General features: G+C 41.0%; 1 protein-coding gene across 1 annotated transcript in view; it reads right to left on the bottom strand.

The window, feature by feature from the left end:
* The window catches only part of NUP50 (nucleoporin 50), a 40,265-nt gene that overhangs the window by 22,015 nt on the left and 3,770 nt on the right, over positions 1–14,480 (bottom strand). The window contains exons 2-4 of the mRNA XM_034783947.1: positions 12,627–12,705; positions 9,545–9,628; positions 7,533–7,728 (exon numbers count right to left, since the gene is read on the bottom strand). Of these exons, the coding sequence (XP_034639838.1) occupies positions 7,533–7,728; positions 9,545–9,628; positions 12,627–12,695 (349 nt within the window). The 5' untranslated portion in view covers positions 12,696–12,705. The remainder of the gene's footprint in view (positions 1–7,532; positions 7,729–9,544; positions 9,629–12,626; positions 12,706–14,480) is intronic.

Raw genomic sequence — 14,480 nt, 5'->3', positions numbered from 1 at the left:
AGGGGCACACGAGGGGAGGGGTCAATCACTTAATTGGCCTCTCAGAGTTGATAAGACAACTCCCACCTGTTCATGCTCTCTGTATGTGTGTGTATATATATATATATATATATATATATATATATATATATATATATCTCCCCTCAATATATGTTCTACTCTATATGCATCCGAAGAAGTGGGCAGTAGCCCACGAAAGCTTATGCTCTAATAAATTTGTTAGTCTCTAAGGTGCCACAAGTACTCCTGTTATGTTTGTCTTGGGAACTATATGGACAGAACAAAGGTATATAAACAGCCTTTGCTCTCTCTTTTCTTATCTTGAGCAGGACCTTTGATATGAAAGGAACTGAAGGAAAGACATAAGGAGACCCGTATTCTAATGAAAGAGAAACGTGTCTGAGAATGATGAGCACAACTGGAGAACTGGGAACATTTCTTGTTTTTGGCCTTGGAAAATAAGTCTTTCTGGGACACCTCCATGCAGAAATATGTTGTGGAGAACAGGGTCCATTTCTCATTTGTGCATCTGCAAAAATTTCCTGCCGAGGGTGTCTGCTCTGGTGTGTTTTTTCTTTTTTTATGGCGCCAAAACGGGGGGTAGGGGGCAAGGGGAGACAGTCACCGACACCGGCTCCTCTAGCTGCACTAGGGGAAGGAAGGTCACAATAACATCAAGGGGTGCAGTGATTAACCAAAATGGGGTGGGGGGCACAAGCGCATGGGAGGGGGCATGGGCACACGAGGGGAGGGGTCAATCAGGGTAAGGGGGGCGCAAAGGAAGGTGAGCAACCAGGCTGGGAATGGGGCAGGGGAACCAAGGGGCTAACTGTAGGGCTGGGACGGGACAACCAAACCAAACTGCAGAGGGAAAAGGGCGGGGCAAACAAACTAAAGCTGGGGAGGGGGCTAAAGGCCACAGAGGACAAATGGGGTAGGCAGCAAGGGGCAAAGCTGGGGAGCCTGGTGCAAAGGGGAAGGGGTCAGTCCACAGTGGGGGGGGGGTAGGTGTGCCCACGAGTGCTTGCACCAAAAGGCAACGTACGAGCTGCCTGCTGCTGCAGGCCCAAACGATGGCAACACGGCACGGCAGGCCAGGAGAGCAGCAGAGTCCCGGAGGCAGGAGCGGAGGCAGATGTTAAATGGGCTGTGGGGATGGCGGAGGGGGCAACGGTGGTGGTGAGGGTTGGGGGGGGGACACAGATGGACCAGGGGGCAGGCTCCACACCACACCCCTTGTGTCCCCACAGACAATGTCTAGACCCCCACCACTAGAGCACAGTTTGAAAATTACTCAGTCCTGAACAGCCCCTCCACAGTGGTCTCCAGAGTCCTGTGCGCTCCCCCAGCAGCCAATGGTCCGCGCAGTCCTCTTCCTCCTCCAGGCTCCAGCAGCTCCCCAGGACAAATGCAACAGCGGCAGCAGCAGCAGCTCCAGCAACCCTAGCAGCCAGGCAGGAAGGACCCCGCACAGGTGGTAGCAACGGTGATGAAGGCAGGGTCCCGGCTTCACCCTCCAAAGGTGGGGGGGGCCCATTGGCCGGCCAGGGACCCCCACCGCTCACTCAGCAGCAGTGGTAGCAGCAGCAGTCCAGGGAAGGAGTATTCTAGCCAGCAACAGCAGCCCAAGAAGGAAGGGTGAAGGAGCTCCAGCCAGCAGGGCAGTCTGAGGACACTGAGCATGCTCTGTACATATTGGGTTCTGGGATGTGGGCGAAGACCGCCCACTGCTAAAGGATCCTCCCCCAGCCTAAGGGGAGGACCCACAGGGCCTAAAACCCAAATGATTACGGGGGACAACTAATGTAAAAACAGGGACAGGGGCTCTGGTGTGTTCTTGGAAGGTAGGCAGCTGGCATGCTAATGCTGTGCCAAATGCATCAATTCTACAGTTTCACTGCTTCAGCACAACGGGATGGTGATCTTGTTCCTCCCTAGAGATTTATGTAAAACATACATGCTACGTTGTCTGTCATAATCTTTATGTTTGCCTCTGATCAATCATAGCAAATGTGAACAGGCATTCCAAATCACTCTGAGCTCTGATAGGTTGATATGCAGTATTGATTCCAAGGGGGACCATTTACCTTGAACCGTATGGTTGTCTGGAATGAGCGCCTCAGCCCAGTAAAGATGCATCTGTTGTCAGTATCAATATCGGAGGTTGTGGAGTGAAGGAAACCCCTACACAGACAATCTGTGGAACTTGCCACCATTCGAGAGTTTTTGACTGTCAAGGGCAGACAGCAGTTTGTTCAGTCTGTTTGGTGCGTATACTGCTTTGAGCCATGCTTGAAGGCAACGCATGTGGAGTCTTGTGTGACTTATTACAAAGGTGCCTGCCACCATGTTCCCCAGTAGTTGTAGGCAATTTCTGGTTGAGGTCTGACCTGGACTGTGTTGATTAAGAAAGTTAAGGCGTTGAACATTTGTAGTGGGAGGGAGGAAGGCTTTGGCCCTTCACTGCATCTAGATAGGCTCCTATGAATCCTAGATTATGTACTGAGTCAGAGTTGATCTTTAAACATTCAATTTTTAGTCCCAGCTGCATGAATATATTTATAGTATTTTGCATGGCCGATAGGGCATCAAAGGATCATGCCTTGAGTAGGCAGTCGTCTGGCAGTCGTCTACATGTGGATATCACAATTCCTAGTTTACAAAGATGTGCTGCTACCACAGACAGGATCTTTGAGAACATCCTTGGTGCAGATGATAGGCTGAATGGAAGTACCTTGTAGTGAAAATGGCCTTGACTCAAGGTGAATCTCAGAAACCTACTGTGGAACGGCTGGATCACGATATTTAAATAAACATCTTGTAGGTCGAGGGCCAAGAACCAGTCTCCCTGGTCCAGAGATGGAATTACTGCTGCTAATGTAACCATACTGAATCGTTGTCTCTTTCCATATCTGTTGAGTGATCTCAGATCCAGAATGAGTCTACATTCTCTGTTTTTTCGGGACCAGGTAGTATTTGAATCGAAACCCTTCCCTCTGTGCTGACTGGGAACTGGTTCTACAGCATGAGGTTTAGGAGATGGTTTATTTCCTGACTTAACAATTGCTCATGAGAAAGATCCCTGAAGGTGGGGCGGAGAGGTCGGTAGGTAAGTAAAGTGAATGGAATTAGCCATTGGAAATGATTTCCAGTACCTACTTGTCTGACGTTATCTTATTCTTTTTTGACAAAACTGGGAAAAAGGTGGTATCCAAAAAGGATGTAAATGATTTGAGTATTGCAACAACCGATAGTGGGGGTGGTAGCTCGGGCCCTTGACCTATGCATCAAAAACTAATATTTCAACATTGATGGTTGTGAAGTTGAGGTTTGGGCAGCTGTCAGCCTTTGTTTCTGCACCCGTTGTCTCTTCACTGGGGTTCCTAGTGTCTCTGGGGTGGAAGGAACTGAGCAAGCTAGGATATTTGTGATGTCTGAGATTTGCTGTATTTCCTTTTCTGTGCGGGTGTATAGATCCCCAGAGAACACAACGTGGCTCTGGAGTGTTTTAGTGTGTGGAGGGATTCATCTGTTATTCTGCAAAGAGTTTGAATCCTTTGAATGAAGGTCCTCCACAGACATTTGGACCTCTCTTGGGAGGCTGGAAAGGTGAAGCCACAAAGCTCTCCTCATTAACACTGCTGTAGATATGGAGCCAGCAGCTATCTCAGCCACGTCTAATGGGGTGTATAATGTTCTTGCTAGAAGCTGATGCTCAGCAATGATGGCTTGGCATGGCTCTCTGATCATTTGGGAGATATTCAATGGAGACACTGAGTTTCATATAATTTATGTGATTGCTAATTATCAGGCCCTTGTGGTGAAATACAATCTTAAATTGTAAGGTTGCTGATGAGTACAATTTCCTGCCAGATAAGTCGTCTTTCTAGACCTTGTCATCTGGTGTCAATTTATGTGTGCCATGTTCATTTACAGCATGTACCACAAGAGAATTTGGGTGTGGATGGGAAAATAGAGTCCACATCTTTAGAGGGGACATAATATTTTATCATCGGCCCTTTTTCATGTAGGCAGTATTGTGGCTGGTGTTTGCCAGACGGTTTTGGCTGGGTCTAGTAGGGCCTTGTCGAGAGAAAGGGCAGTATCAGCTAACGAGGATGTATGCAGGTTGTCAAGCAGCTTGCATTGCGATTCCTTCCCTTCTTCGAGGGGGAGCTGAAGTGAGTCCGCTCTCTCTTGGTGAGTTCCTGAAACTGTTTGACGTCGTCTACCATGGTTGGTGGCGGAGGTATAATGGCTTCATCTGGAGAGGATGAGGAGATGTTTGTTGCTGGAGTAATCTTGTCCAGTCTGCTTACTGGTCCTCAAAAGTTGATGTTCCAAAAAAAAGACCCGGGAGTCTAGAAAGGGAAACTGAGGGAGATTGTCTCACACCAGGACAGAGGAAAACTCTTGAGATTCTAGAGAACTGGTATCTATAGGTTACCCATAGGACCCAGTACAGTCACTGGGGTGGTGAGAAGAGTATAGGTGTCCATACCAAGTGGGTAGGCCTTGTCTGTTATATTGATACTGTGGCTCTGTGACTGGTCTCTTGACATTACCTTGGGGAGCTTTGCACTGAGACTGAATATGTATCATAGTCATCCTCCTCTTCACTAGATAGACGTGGAGCAGACAAGGAGGCTGATGGTGAATGGTCTTGGTACCATGGGGAATTCAGGGGATCAAGATGTAGTCGGTACTGCAGTCATGCCAGCACCAACAAACGGGGATTCAGGTGTTTCTGAAACCAATAGGTCTTTGGAGAAATGGAATTCTTGTGATACCGTGGTAGCAATCAGTAACATTAAAGTCTGCAGAGAGGGGACCATCGTTGTCAAGGGAGCCAACCGTACCTGTAATCTTCTGTGGTTTGATAAGTGGGCAGAAGAAGGCGCTCTAGTCTTTTGTGTAGTGGAGATGCTTGGTACCGAGGCTCTCCGTGACTCCAGCAGTGCCATTTTAAAGGAGCTAGTGTGCTCTCTATCACTCCTCTCCTCTGACAGTACGGACATCCCTGTGCCTATCAGGTCTTTAGGCTTACTGGCAGTACCTGTACCTGAGGAGCCTATAGCTTCATGGGTATCCAGTTCTGTCGATACCGAGGTGGACGATTTTGCAAGAGATCTTTTTCCTGGTCAATTCTTTAGTCTGGAGACTTGTAGCTCTCTTTTTTGAGAATCACCAGATTTCCAGTTTGAGGCTACCCGAGTGTGATGTCCTAAGGGCACCAATGGGTATATTGGGAACTATTGTTCTACGGCGGTCCAAGTGAACTTTCCATCATGAGGAATCAGATTCAGTTCACGGTTTTTTCCTACTCTTGATTTTAATTTCAGGCAGAAAGTACACTTCTGTGGTACCTGACACCCTCTGAGGCAACAAATGCCGTGTGAATGACTGTTACTGACCAAAATAGCTTCTGTGCAGGAGAGAGAGAGCGTTTAAACTCAAGAGAACCGGCCAAGCCCCGTTCCGGGTTTCGCTTCCCAAATGGGAAGAGATGACAAAAATCAGTTATGGACCAGGAGATAACTTTTCAAACCCCATCCCCCCAAAAAAAAATTAAAGGAAAAAGGATAGTATTACTATAACGTAAACTCTATTAGTTATAGTATCTACTGGAAATATAGTTCAGAAATAAATTGTCACTTGGACTCTGCTAATGCTTCATTACAGGCCAAAAGTGGTTGAGAAGGAACTCGGGGTGGATGACCCATGCAGCGCTAGATAGCCTCGAGACAAAGCACAAGACAGTGAGCGCGCATATGCAGGACAACCGGGCACTGCTATCTAAAATCTCCAATCTGAGGCACAGGAATGTGGATACACCTATAGTGGTGCACCCATACCGACACTACTCGAAGATGACCCATCTTTCAAAATGAAAAGTTCCATCTGCAAAGAATTCAATCATAAATGATAATCTTGGAAAACGGTGGTTATAAAGAGAAAGTTTTACCACCTTCACTATAGGTGAAGCATGATCAGTGCTGGCTATTAAGATGATGTATTCAACAGTGCCCTTCAAGGAGTGTTGAAGATTGGCAGTTGTTTCAATGTCTGGATCAAAGTTTGTCAAGCTATTTAAAATTATAAGTGTCATAACACAATGTATGAAAGTCTAGTTACTAGGACAGTTTTGCAGTACAATATGTTGAAATATTGTAAATGCCAAGATTGTATTTAGAAGGTAAGGTGTGCATGTTTACAAAATATTGGAAAAACGCTGAAGCCACAAGACCTGTGTGCTGGAAAATATAATCTCAAAATAAATTGAACGAGTACCATAATGAAGAGCCTAGACTAGGATGAGTATTTTTGTTTGTATACAATATCTTTATACATTCTAAATGTATCTTATTTATAAAACATTCTCTTACTGATTAATTCACTATAGCATAAAATCATACAGCTTTGGGAATCAATTATCCTGAAGTCTGCAACTAAGATGTCCATAGCTCCACCTAGGGTTTCTATGGAGCAAATAGCAAAATTTGTTTTAGCTCTTCATTCAAGGAAAAATGTAAAGGATGACCCCACCACCAGAAGGAGATAGGACACAAGCATTATGAAAACCCAAAAGTTGTCAGTTTGACTCCAGAAAACTAGAGCCAAAAGTATTTTTATACAATATACAAAAGACTGGATTCAAATGTAACCCATCATCATTAGTTCAAGTTTGCCTATAGGAAGCTGCAGTACAGAAAACAGTTTCAGATTATTGTACTGACAGGTTTTCAGTAGTTGTCACAAGTTATTTTCGAAAACAATTCATGATTCTGACCACCTGATTCTATATTTTAACATTACTTTGAAAACACTATAAAGAACACAATAGCTAAATTAAAAAAAAATGGAAAATTTCCTTTATGGGTGAGCAATCCACAAGTATTTTAAAGTAAAATTTCTCCATGTGCACAATTTGATTTTAAGTAGATTAGCAAAGTGTTTTATACATAACAAAATAAAAAAAAAAGCATAGCCTGAAAGTCATTTAAATCTCTTCCCTTAAGATCTAAACACTATCTGATCCATCTTTCAATAATGAGAGTTGCAACTGAAGCAGTCACATCTGATGGGTTACTTTCACTGAATTTTATTCCTCTAAATTGTGGAATTTAGGAAAAATGAAACACATTCAAAATGAAAATTAAAATACTCTATCAGCAGGATTTCATAAATTTAGCATGCTATACCATGTTTCAGTCTTCCATTCCCAATCGTTCTTTTTTTCAGAAAGCCTCTAGCTTCTACTTAATCTATTGCCAAATATGAATTAGTTTCCAAATCTCATATTTGGACATCAAACTGAGTATATATGCCTTCCCACTTGTTTAAAGTGTTTGTAAGAAACCCAACAGAGAATACAGTTTTTTGAAACTTTCTTCTACTGTTACAATGAAAAACTGTCACTTAAAGTTTGGACCACCACTTTAGCTTAAACAAATAATTAATAACTTTAGAGACTTTTTTTTTAATTGTATGGCAATTTCATTTAATACAAATAAAAGTATTAGTCAACTTACCAAATGCAGGCTGTACTTCAGAAGCAGTCTTTACACTAGTGAAAGAGGGAGTACTAGAAATACCACTGCTTCCATTCGACAGCCCTCCTAAAGGCTTCATTTCTGTACCATTACCAAATCCAGTGAAGCCACCACCTCCTTTTCCAGAAGGTAAAACAAAACCTTTAAACCCTTTAAAAGCTCCTCCGTTGTCAGACTGAAATAAAATAAAAAAGATACAATCAGTTACATACACCTCACCCACAAAAATTCTTTCATCTACTTAGTACTAATCAAACACTACTGCAAAACAGTTCCACCCCCACTCCCCCGAACTGAATGGTACCGAATCCCTACAAATAAACAAAAAAACCCCAAGTACTATGTTTCTGTAGTTTACTACATTTGACAAATAAAAATTTTCTAGCCACTATTTACAGAAATCAGACCTCAATTTCCTTCCAGTTCATACATGCTTTGTTTTCAACAAATGTTTATAATTACTGTACTTTGGCTCAGGCAACTGACCATATGAGTACAAAGGTACATAACTAAGTTTAGCAGAATTCTATTTTTTTTTTATTTCAACAGATATCTGTTTAGTCTTAAGCATTTTTAAAATCTATTTAAATTTTCACAGTTGTCAGAAATTGGGGAACGGGGAGGTCAGACAATGATTTAGTGACAATAGACGCTGATTCAAAAATGTAAAGCTCTATAACTATTAAAACACAAATTGCCAACATATATGTACACAAAATAAATATCCTTAAATCAAACAATGTTTTCAAGTAATATTTTCCTTGCTTTGCCTATCTGTAAATTTTGAGTATTATTGACAGAAAAATATTTGCGTCGGTATGTGCGTATGGTGAAACAGACTTCTATCGACATTTGCCATTAAAAAACGAATCCTTCCAAGCCTATATATGCACCTCATCTTGAGAGGATCAGAAGAGCTCATACAACTAACAAAACGCTCAGAATAGGAAGACAAATTTGAGAACAAAATCTGCAGGACTAGTAATGAATGAGTAGGAAAATGCCCTATTTTAAGAAGTACATGTTGTACAGTATGTGGAAATCAGGCAGGAAGAAATGATGTTAGTAATTAAACATTGTACTAGCATTGTTGATAAACACAATTTGATCTACTCCCACAGCAAGAATGTATCTTGCATTAAAGAAACATTAATAACTTGCTTTGCTGAACACATGGAAACCTATAACCAGGGTTTTGGAGCGTAGCCCGGAGCTGGAGCACAGAGCAGCTCCGGAGTAGTGGAGCTGCAGGTTTTTGCCTGCAGCTTGCTCCGGAGCCGAAGCACAGCTCCAAAGCCCTGCAACTACACAATAATTTCAGATAAAAACATAGAAAATGTATTTCCCACACATATACCTTCTGCCTGTTTCAAGAAAAGGTCTCCAGAATTTTTTAATATCGGCAAAATTCAATGTATTTTTTCCCCTAACCTCATCCTCATAAATGGAGGAACTGTTTTGGCTGAAATTTCAGCCCAAATGGTTAAAAGTTTAACAAAATTATAGCAATTGAAAATAGGGTATTTCAGGAAATGTCTGGTAACTTTAATAATAGGCAAGTCTATCAGCCCTCCTCTAACAAACACTAAGTTATTGTTAAAATCTCCAAAATGTTCCCACTGTTGGAAAACTGAAGCTATTCAAATGCTTGGTTTCCTTTGTCTTTAGAAATGCTAGTTAGTTTTCTATAGTGGAAATTCAAAATGTTTTAAAGAACTTTCATCTTTTTTGACCATGTCATTTATACTGTCTATATCCCACTCCACCCTTCCCATTGCTATGTGGACAGTTACTGAAAATACCTTCTGCAGCAAACATGGATTCCTGAATTTGAACAGTGTCCACAACAGTACCTTAAAAAAAGCTGGCTATACAAGTTAAATTACAGGCGAAATGTACAACACATAATCATCAATAGAGCACAGATGGCACATTTTTCAGTGTTAAAGATTGAGTCTAAAACTATATTAGTCTTAAATGTTAAGAGTTACCTCAAACCCAACATTTCTGCGCTTTGCTTTCTTAATAGCTCTGTTCTTCAGGACTTCTTCACTAGCCACTGAGAAAGTTCCCACCTGTAGGAAAAGTACAAACTGTGGAATGCCTGGTGAGGGTCTGAACATGCAGGGTCAAAATACCCTGGAAAGAAACCTACTAGTGATATTAGTCTTCTGCGTCCCAGCCGTTGTAAAAACATAAGAATGGCCATACTGGGTCAGACCAATGGTCCATCTAGCCCAGTCACTGTCTTCTAACAGTGGCCAATGCCATGTATTTTAGAGGGGAAAAAACAGAACAGGCAATCATTGAATGACTTATTTCCTGTCGTTCGCTCCCAGCTTCAGTAACAACTACTACCACCAACAATAAGATACATTGCCAAACTCCCAGAGGTCAAAGCTTCACAAATGAAAAGCGGAGAATAAAATGGATTAAAAAAAAGGGAAGAAAGTGTGTTTCTTATAGTGGAAAAGAAACATTGATTTTATGAGCATTTATCTTATGAATGACTAGTAATATGAACAATTTTTCTACTGTCCAAGTCATCTTTCTGCTGCCAAATGTGACATCAATCCTTCAGCTGACATTCAAGCAACCATACAGATTTGAAGAGCCTGAGTGATTTGGCAGCAAAGAGATGCCAAAATAGAGAAATAACTTCTCTGAAAGAAAAGAATCAGGCACACTATATAACATTTGTCATCACTCATTATGTACCATATAGCTGCTCTTTGATTTCATTTTTATTACTGTAAATGAATGACTTCAGAAATTCAGCTTTTTGAGAACAGAGGTTACACAATATTGATGCTGAAGAAGTAAATCCCAAATAATTAGCAGCTGCCTGCATTACTACTCTTGACCTGTTAGATATAGATTGGTGATGACTTATGATCGCACAATGTTCTGCAAGCTGTTGCATTTATAAGGCAAAACCTGACCACCAATACAGAATAAATGGAGGACTTTAATACAATTTGTTTTAAAAATGTATTGATAACTTTAGATTTCTCTCATTTTCTACTGGCCTAAGTTTTCACAATTTGAGTACTGCATAAACTAGTATAACTAAGCAAAGTGTTCCAAGTTAAATAACACAAAACACATAATTCTGAGATTAGCCCATACAGAAGCTAAGTGTGATTCGAACAGAAGTTCTGTACTTGGCTTTATCTATGAAGTCTCAGTAATGGCATAGCAGCCCACCCAGTGACTTCTATCTGTATCTCAAGCAGTAAAAGCAACGGTCCCTACCAAACTTGGATAAGTATTGTAAAAGCTCTTTTACTTCACATGCATCTTAAGAGCCCCAAACCCTTAAGCATTCTAACAAATTCATGAGTCTGGGTTCCCACTATATATTTAACATCCTCTACTCTCTGCAAAAGGACTTGGGCTTCTGAGGAGGCTAATTCCCTTCCTGTAATTCTAGCGACAAAGCTAGAGGGGTGATCAGATTAAGGTCCCAGGATTTCTTAAAGTATTTTTTGCAGCCTACATGGCACACAGAAGACCAAAATTCAGCCTTTTTTTGGTGTGATCTATCAGCTCCAGGAGGCCTTGTTCCTTTTCTCATGACTGAATACAGTCTTCTCCAAGACCAAAAGGAAAGTGAAATAGCTAGTGAACCCCATAATCTACATGTAGCAGTCGGATTTGAATGAGTGTAATGCAGGAACTAATCACTGTATGATACTATTAAAAAGTAGCCTCTGAAAAGGACTTAAATCAGGACATGTGAACTACTATTTTGTCTTCTGCCCTAAAGAAGTTAGAAAAAAGGTTACACCAACATGAATTCATTTTAAGCTGTAAATTAATAAGCCATCTGAACTGTTCATTTTCTTTTTCAACAGTTATAGCAAACAATTAACTTAATTGCTCAATACATCTTGGGGACTGTGATAGGATATATACCCCATCCTGGCATTGAAAGGGTTAAATGTGGGTCTGCAAAACCAATTAACTGACCTGGCTGCACCTGGAGGACAGACCAGCCCTAATTAAAGATAAATCCCAGCTCTGAGATGAGCTGAGTAGTTAGTATAAAGAGAGGAAGTCTGGAGTAGGAGGTGGCAGCTGCAGTCACTGTTTAGGACTAGGAGTGGGGGGGAGTCAAGAAAGAAGTCCAGGGGGAGAGTTGGGATCCTCTCAAGTAGAGAAGTCTGACAGGAGACCAGGAGAGAGACCGAGAATACTGGGTGGTGGAACAGGCTCCAATGGTGAGGAATCCTGACAAAAGGGTAGGATCTGGAATTCCAGGGAGTATACTCTTTGAGGTGTTCAGTGAAGAAACAGAGCAAAAGAAACATAAAAGCAACATGAACAGTCAAGTCCACGGAGCATGAATTTGGTTTAAGTTTATACTTCTGGTTGGGGATTTACTGGAAGATCCCAGGGGAGAGCCCTGAGAGTCCTGGCCTTGACAGAAGGGTGAACTAAGTGAGAGACGAGCTGACAGGTTACAGTATAAGCAGGACAGCAGCAGCAAGGAATCAAAAGGAACAGATTTTGCCTGCTAGTTACAGGGTCTGTGAACTGGAACCCAATGTAGTGGGAGGGCCAGGATTCCCCTAACAACTACTGTGGAAGGTGGTTTAAGCCCCTGAGAAAGGCATAAGCACAAATAAGAGCCCTGAGAAAAGGACATGAGGATCACGGGACCCACAGTTGGGAGCTGAAGACTCTTTAAGGACACTGGACTGTTCTTCTGGGGTATGAGTACAACTAATAAGTGGGACTAAAATATGACATGGCTGGAGGGCCAAGCCACAAGAAGAGAGACCATGGCAGGGCTGCAGCAGCTGTTGGCAGGGGACATTGGATGAGGAAAGAGCTGCTATGCATGGCTGCAAAAGGACACACCAGTGGTGAGTCAACCCTTCTACCAGGGCCTTTTATTACTCAGTAATTTTTCCAGCTTGATCTTTAATTTCTTGAGCTTTATCCAGTTTTACAGAATTAGTGTACATCTCTCACACATACTTGTTCTATACTTCATGGGAAAGACTTCACTGTTGGCTGTCACAGGCATTTTATTATCTTGCTAGGAAATGCAAAAAAACCCTTTACCTCCTCAGTTTCATCCTCCTGATCCCAATTTCTGTCAGTCAACTCCTTCTCTGCAATTCTCTTTGCCATTTTTCCACACCTGTGTAAGAGTTTCAGTAATCAGCAATTTGTATTAAAAGTGTCAAACTGATTTTAAAAGGAACCAAAAGTTAGTTAGAATGATCTTCAATTTGTATTAATAAAAACAACAATGGGAAATTTGAAGTTTTACACCGAAGTAATGTAAAATTGGAAATCTGAATGAAGACTTATGCACACTGGAGCCTCAACTTACAGCATGTCACATCACAGAAGATGCACAATAGTTACTATTTGACACTGTTTAATCATTACTACTATGACCATGCTGCTTTGCAAATCACATGTTCTTATATACGAAAAAGCAGTTTCGTTGCATTTAAAATATATACTGTAGAAGACCTGCGGAATTTTAGGCTAAACGTAAGAACTACTGACGAGTCAAGACTAAACATGCTGCCCTTTTGAAACCAAATTACGGAAACATTATTTAGGAAGTTGGGAAACTTGCACTTTGCTTCAAATGCCAAACTGCAGTATAGGGCAGCATGACACTGAGTGACTTCTGAAACGTACTGGGAGGGGGAAAATTAGCTGTTCATATTTGTCACTCTAATGATCACTTTACTGGTCATCTCGGCAATGTAAGGACCTTGTAACGTTTGCCAGGCATCTAACAACTGAAAGCTTCTGCACTCCAATTTAGCACAAAATGTTCTGAAAATGTATGTATAAATCAAGGCTATAAATTTAACTATTTTGCCCATATAGTATGTTGACAAAAATGTTTGTAGACTTAACCACAAACAAAAAAAAATGCTCTAGAAATGTATATAAGCGTTTTTTATACAGAAAGGAGGGTTGTTGTCCTCCCCACCCCCCGCAAATATTAGAGATAGGTGTCATTGTTACAATACCATATCACCTCAACAATGGAACCACAAGTTCAGAAGTATTAATACCAGTTATTTCTTTTTTGTAAACAATCCAGTGCTTAAGTTATCAAGAAGCGTCAAAAAAAGTAAAAAGCATCATTACAATACAGTTCAGTGAACTCTGATTCTAGATTCTCTTCTTTAGTTTCAATCTATTAAATTTTATTTGGAGAGTTAATTTTGAGATTTAAACCAGTCTTTAGAACAGCTTTTAAAAGGAATTAATTTAGTAGGGCTGAAACTGATGTAAGAGGAGTCAAATTCTGAGACTGGTTAAATGATCTAAGATCTTGGTTAGTTAAAACTAATTTTAAATATGTAGAATTGGAAGGCTCAGATTTAACAATCATTAAGTTTGGGATATGTTGCCTGTAAGAACTTATACATTTAATGCAGTTTGTTTGGAGCAAAGCTTTAGAGTATTCTTTAACTCAACATCTTGGCTGAGAACTGTTGCAAGAGGGTTAATATCTCAGCTTTCTACTAATCTCAAATTTAATTTCAATACCTCAAAATGATTCAACCTCATAGTAAACTGATCACTTTCTACAATTAAATCGTTTAATTTCTATAAGACAATTAGTGTCAGAAAAGGTTCCTAAGTTTTTCATGTTGAAAAGGAACAGGATGTTATTTTGTAGAGTTTCAGTCAACTTTTCACCCTGCAAAAATAAGTGAGGCTAAGTGATAATGAAATTAATGCACTACTGCAATTCACCAACATCAAAACTACCTTGCTTTTGATAAGGTGATACTGGGGCTTGATGTCTTCAACAGCAGGTATAAATTTTAGTGCTTCCTGCAAGAAACACTAAGTAGATAGTGTGTTAAATAAATAAATAAGAGATGCTTCCTGATGTCTTAAAACATTATACCATATTCCTATCCTACCATATCACAT

Source organism: Trachemys scripta, chromosome 1, assembly GCF_013100865.1.
Source record: "Trachemys scripta elegans isolate TJP31775 chromosome 1, CAS_Tse_1.0, whole genome shotgun sequence".
In the NCBI taxonomy this organism is placed as follows: Eukaryota; Metazoa; Chordata; order Testudines; family Emydidae; genus Trachemys; species Trachemys scripta.
The sequence above is the reverse complement of the archived record's forward strand: the minus strand, read 5'-3'. Positions and strand labels throughout refer to the sequence as shown.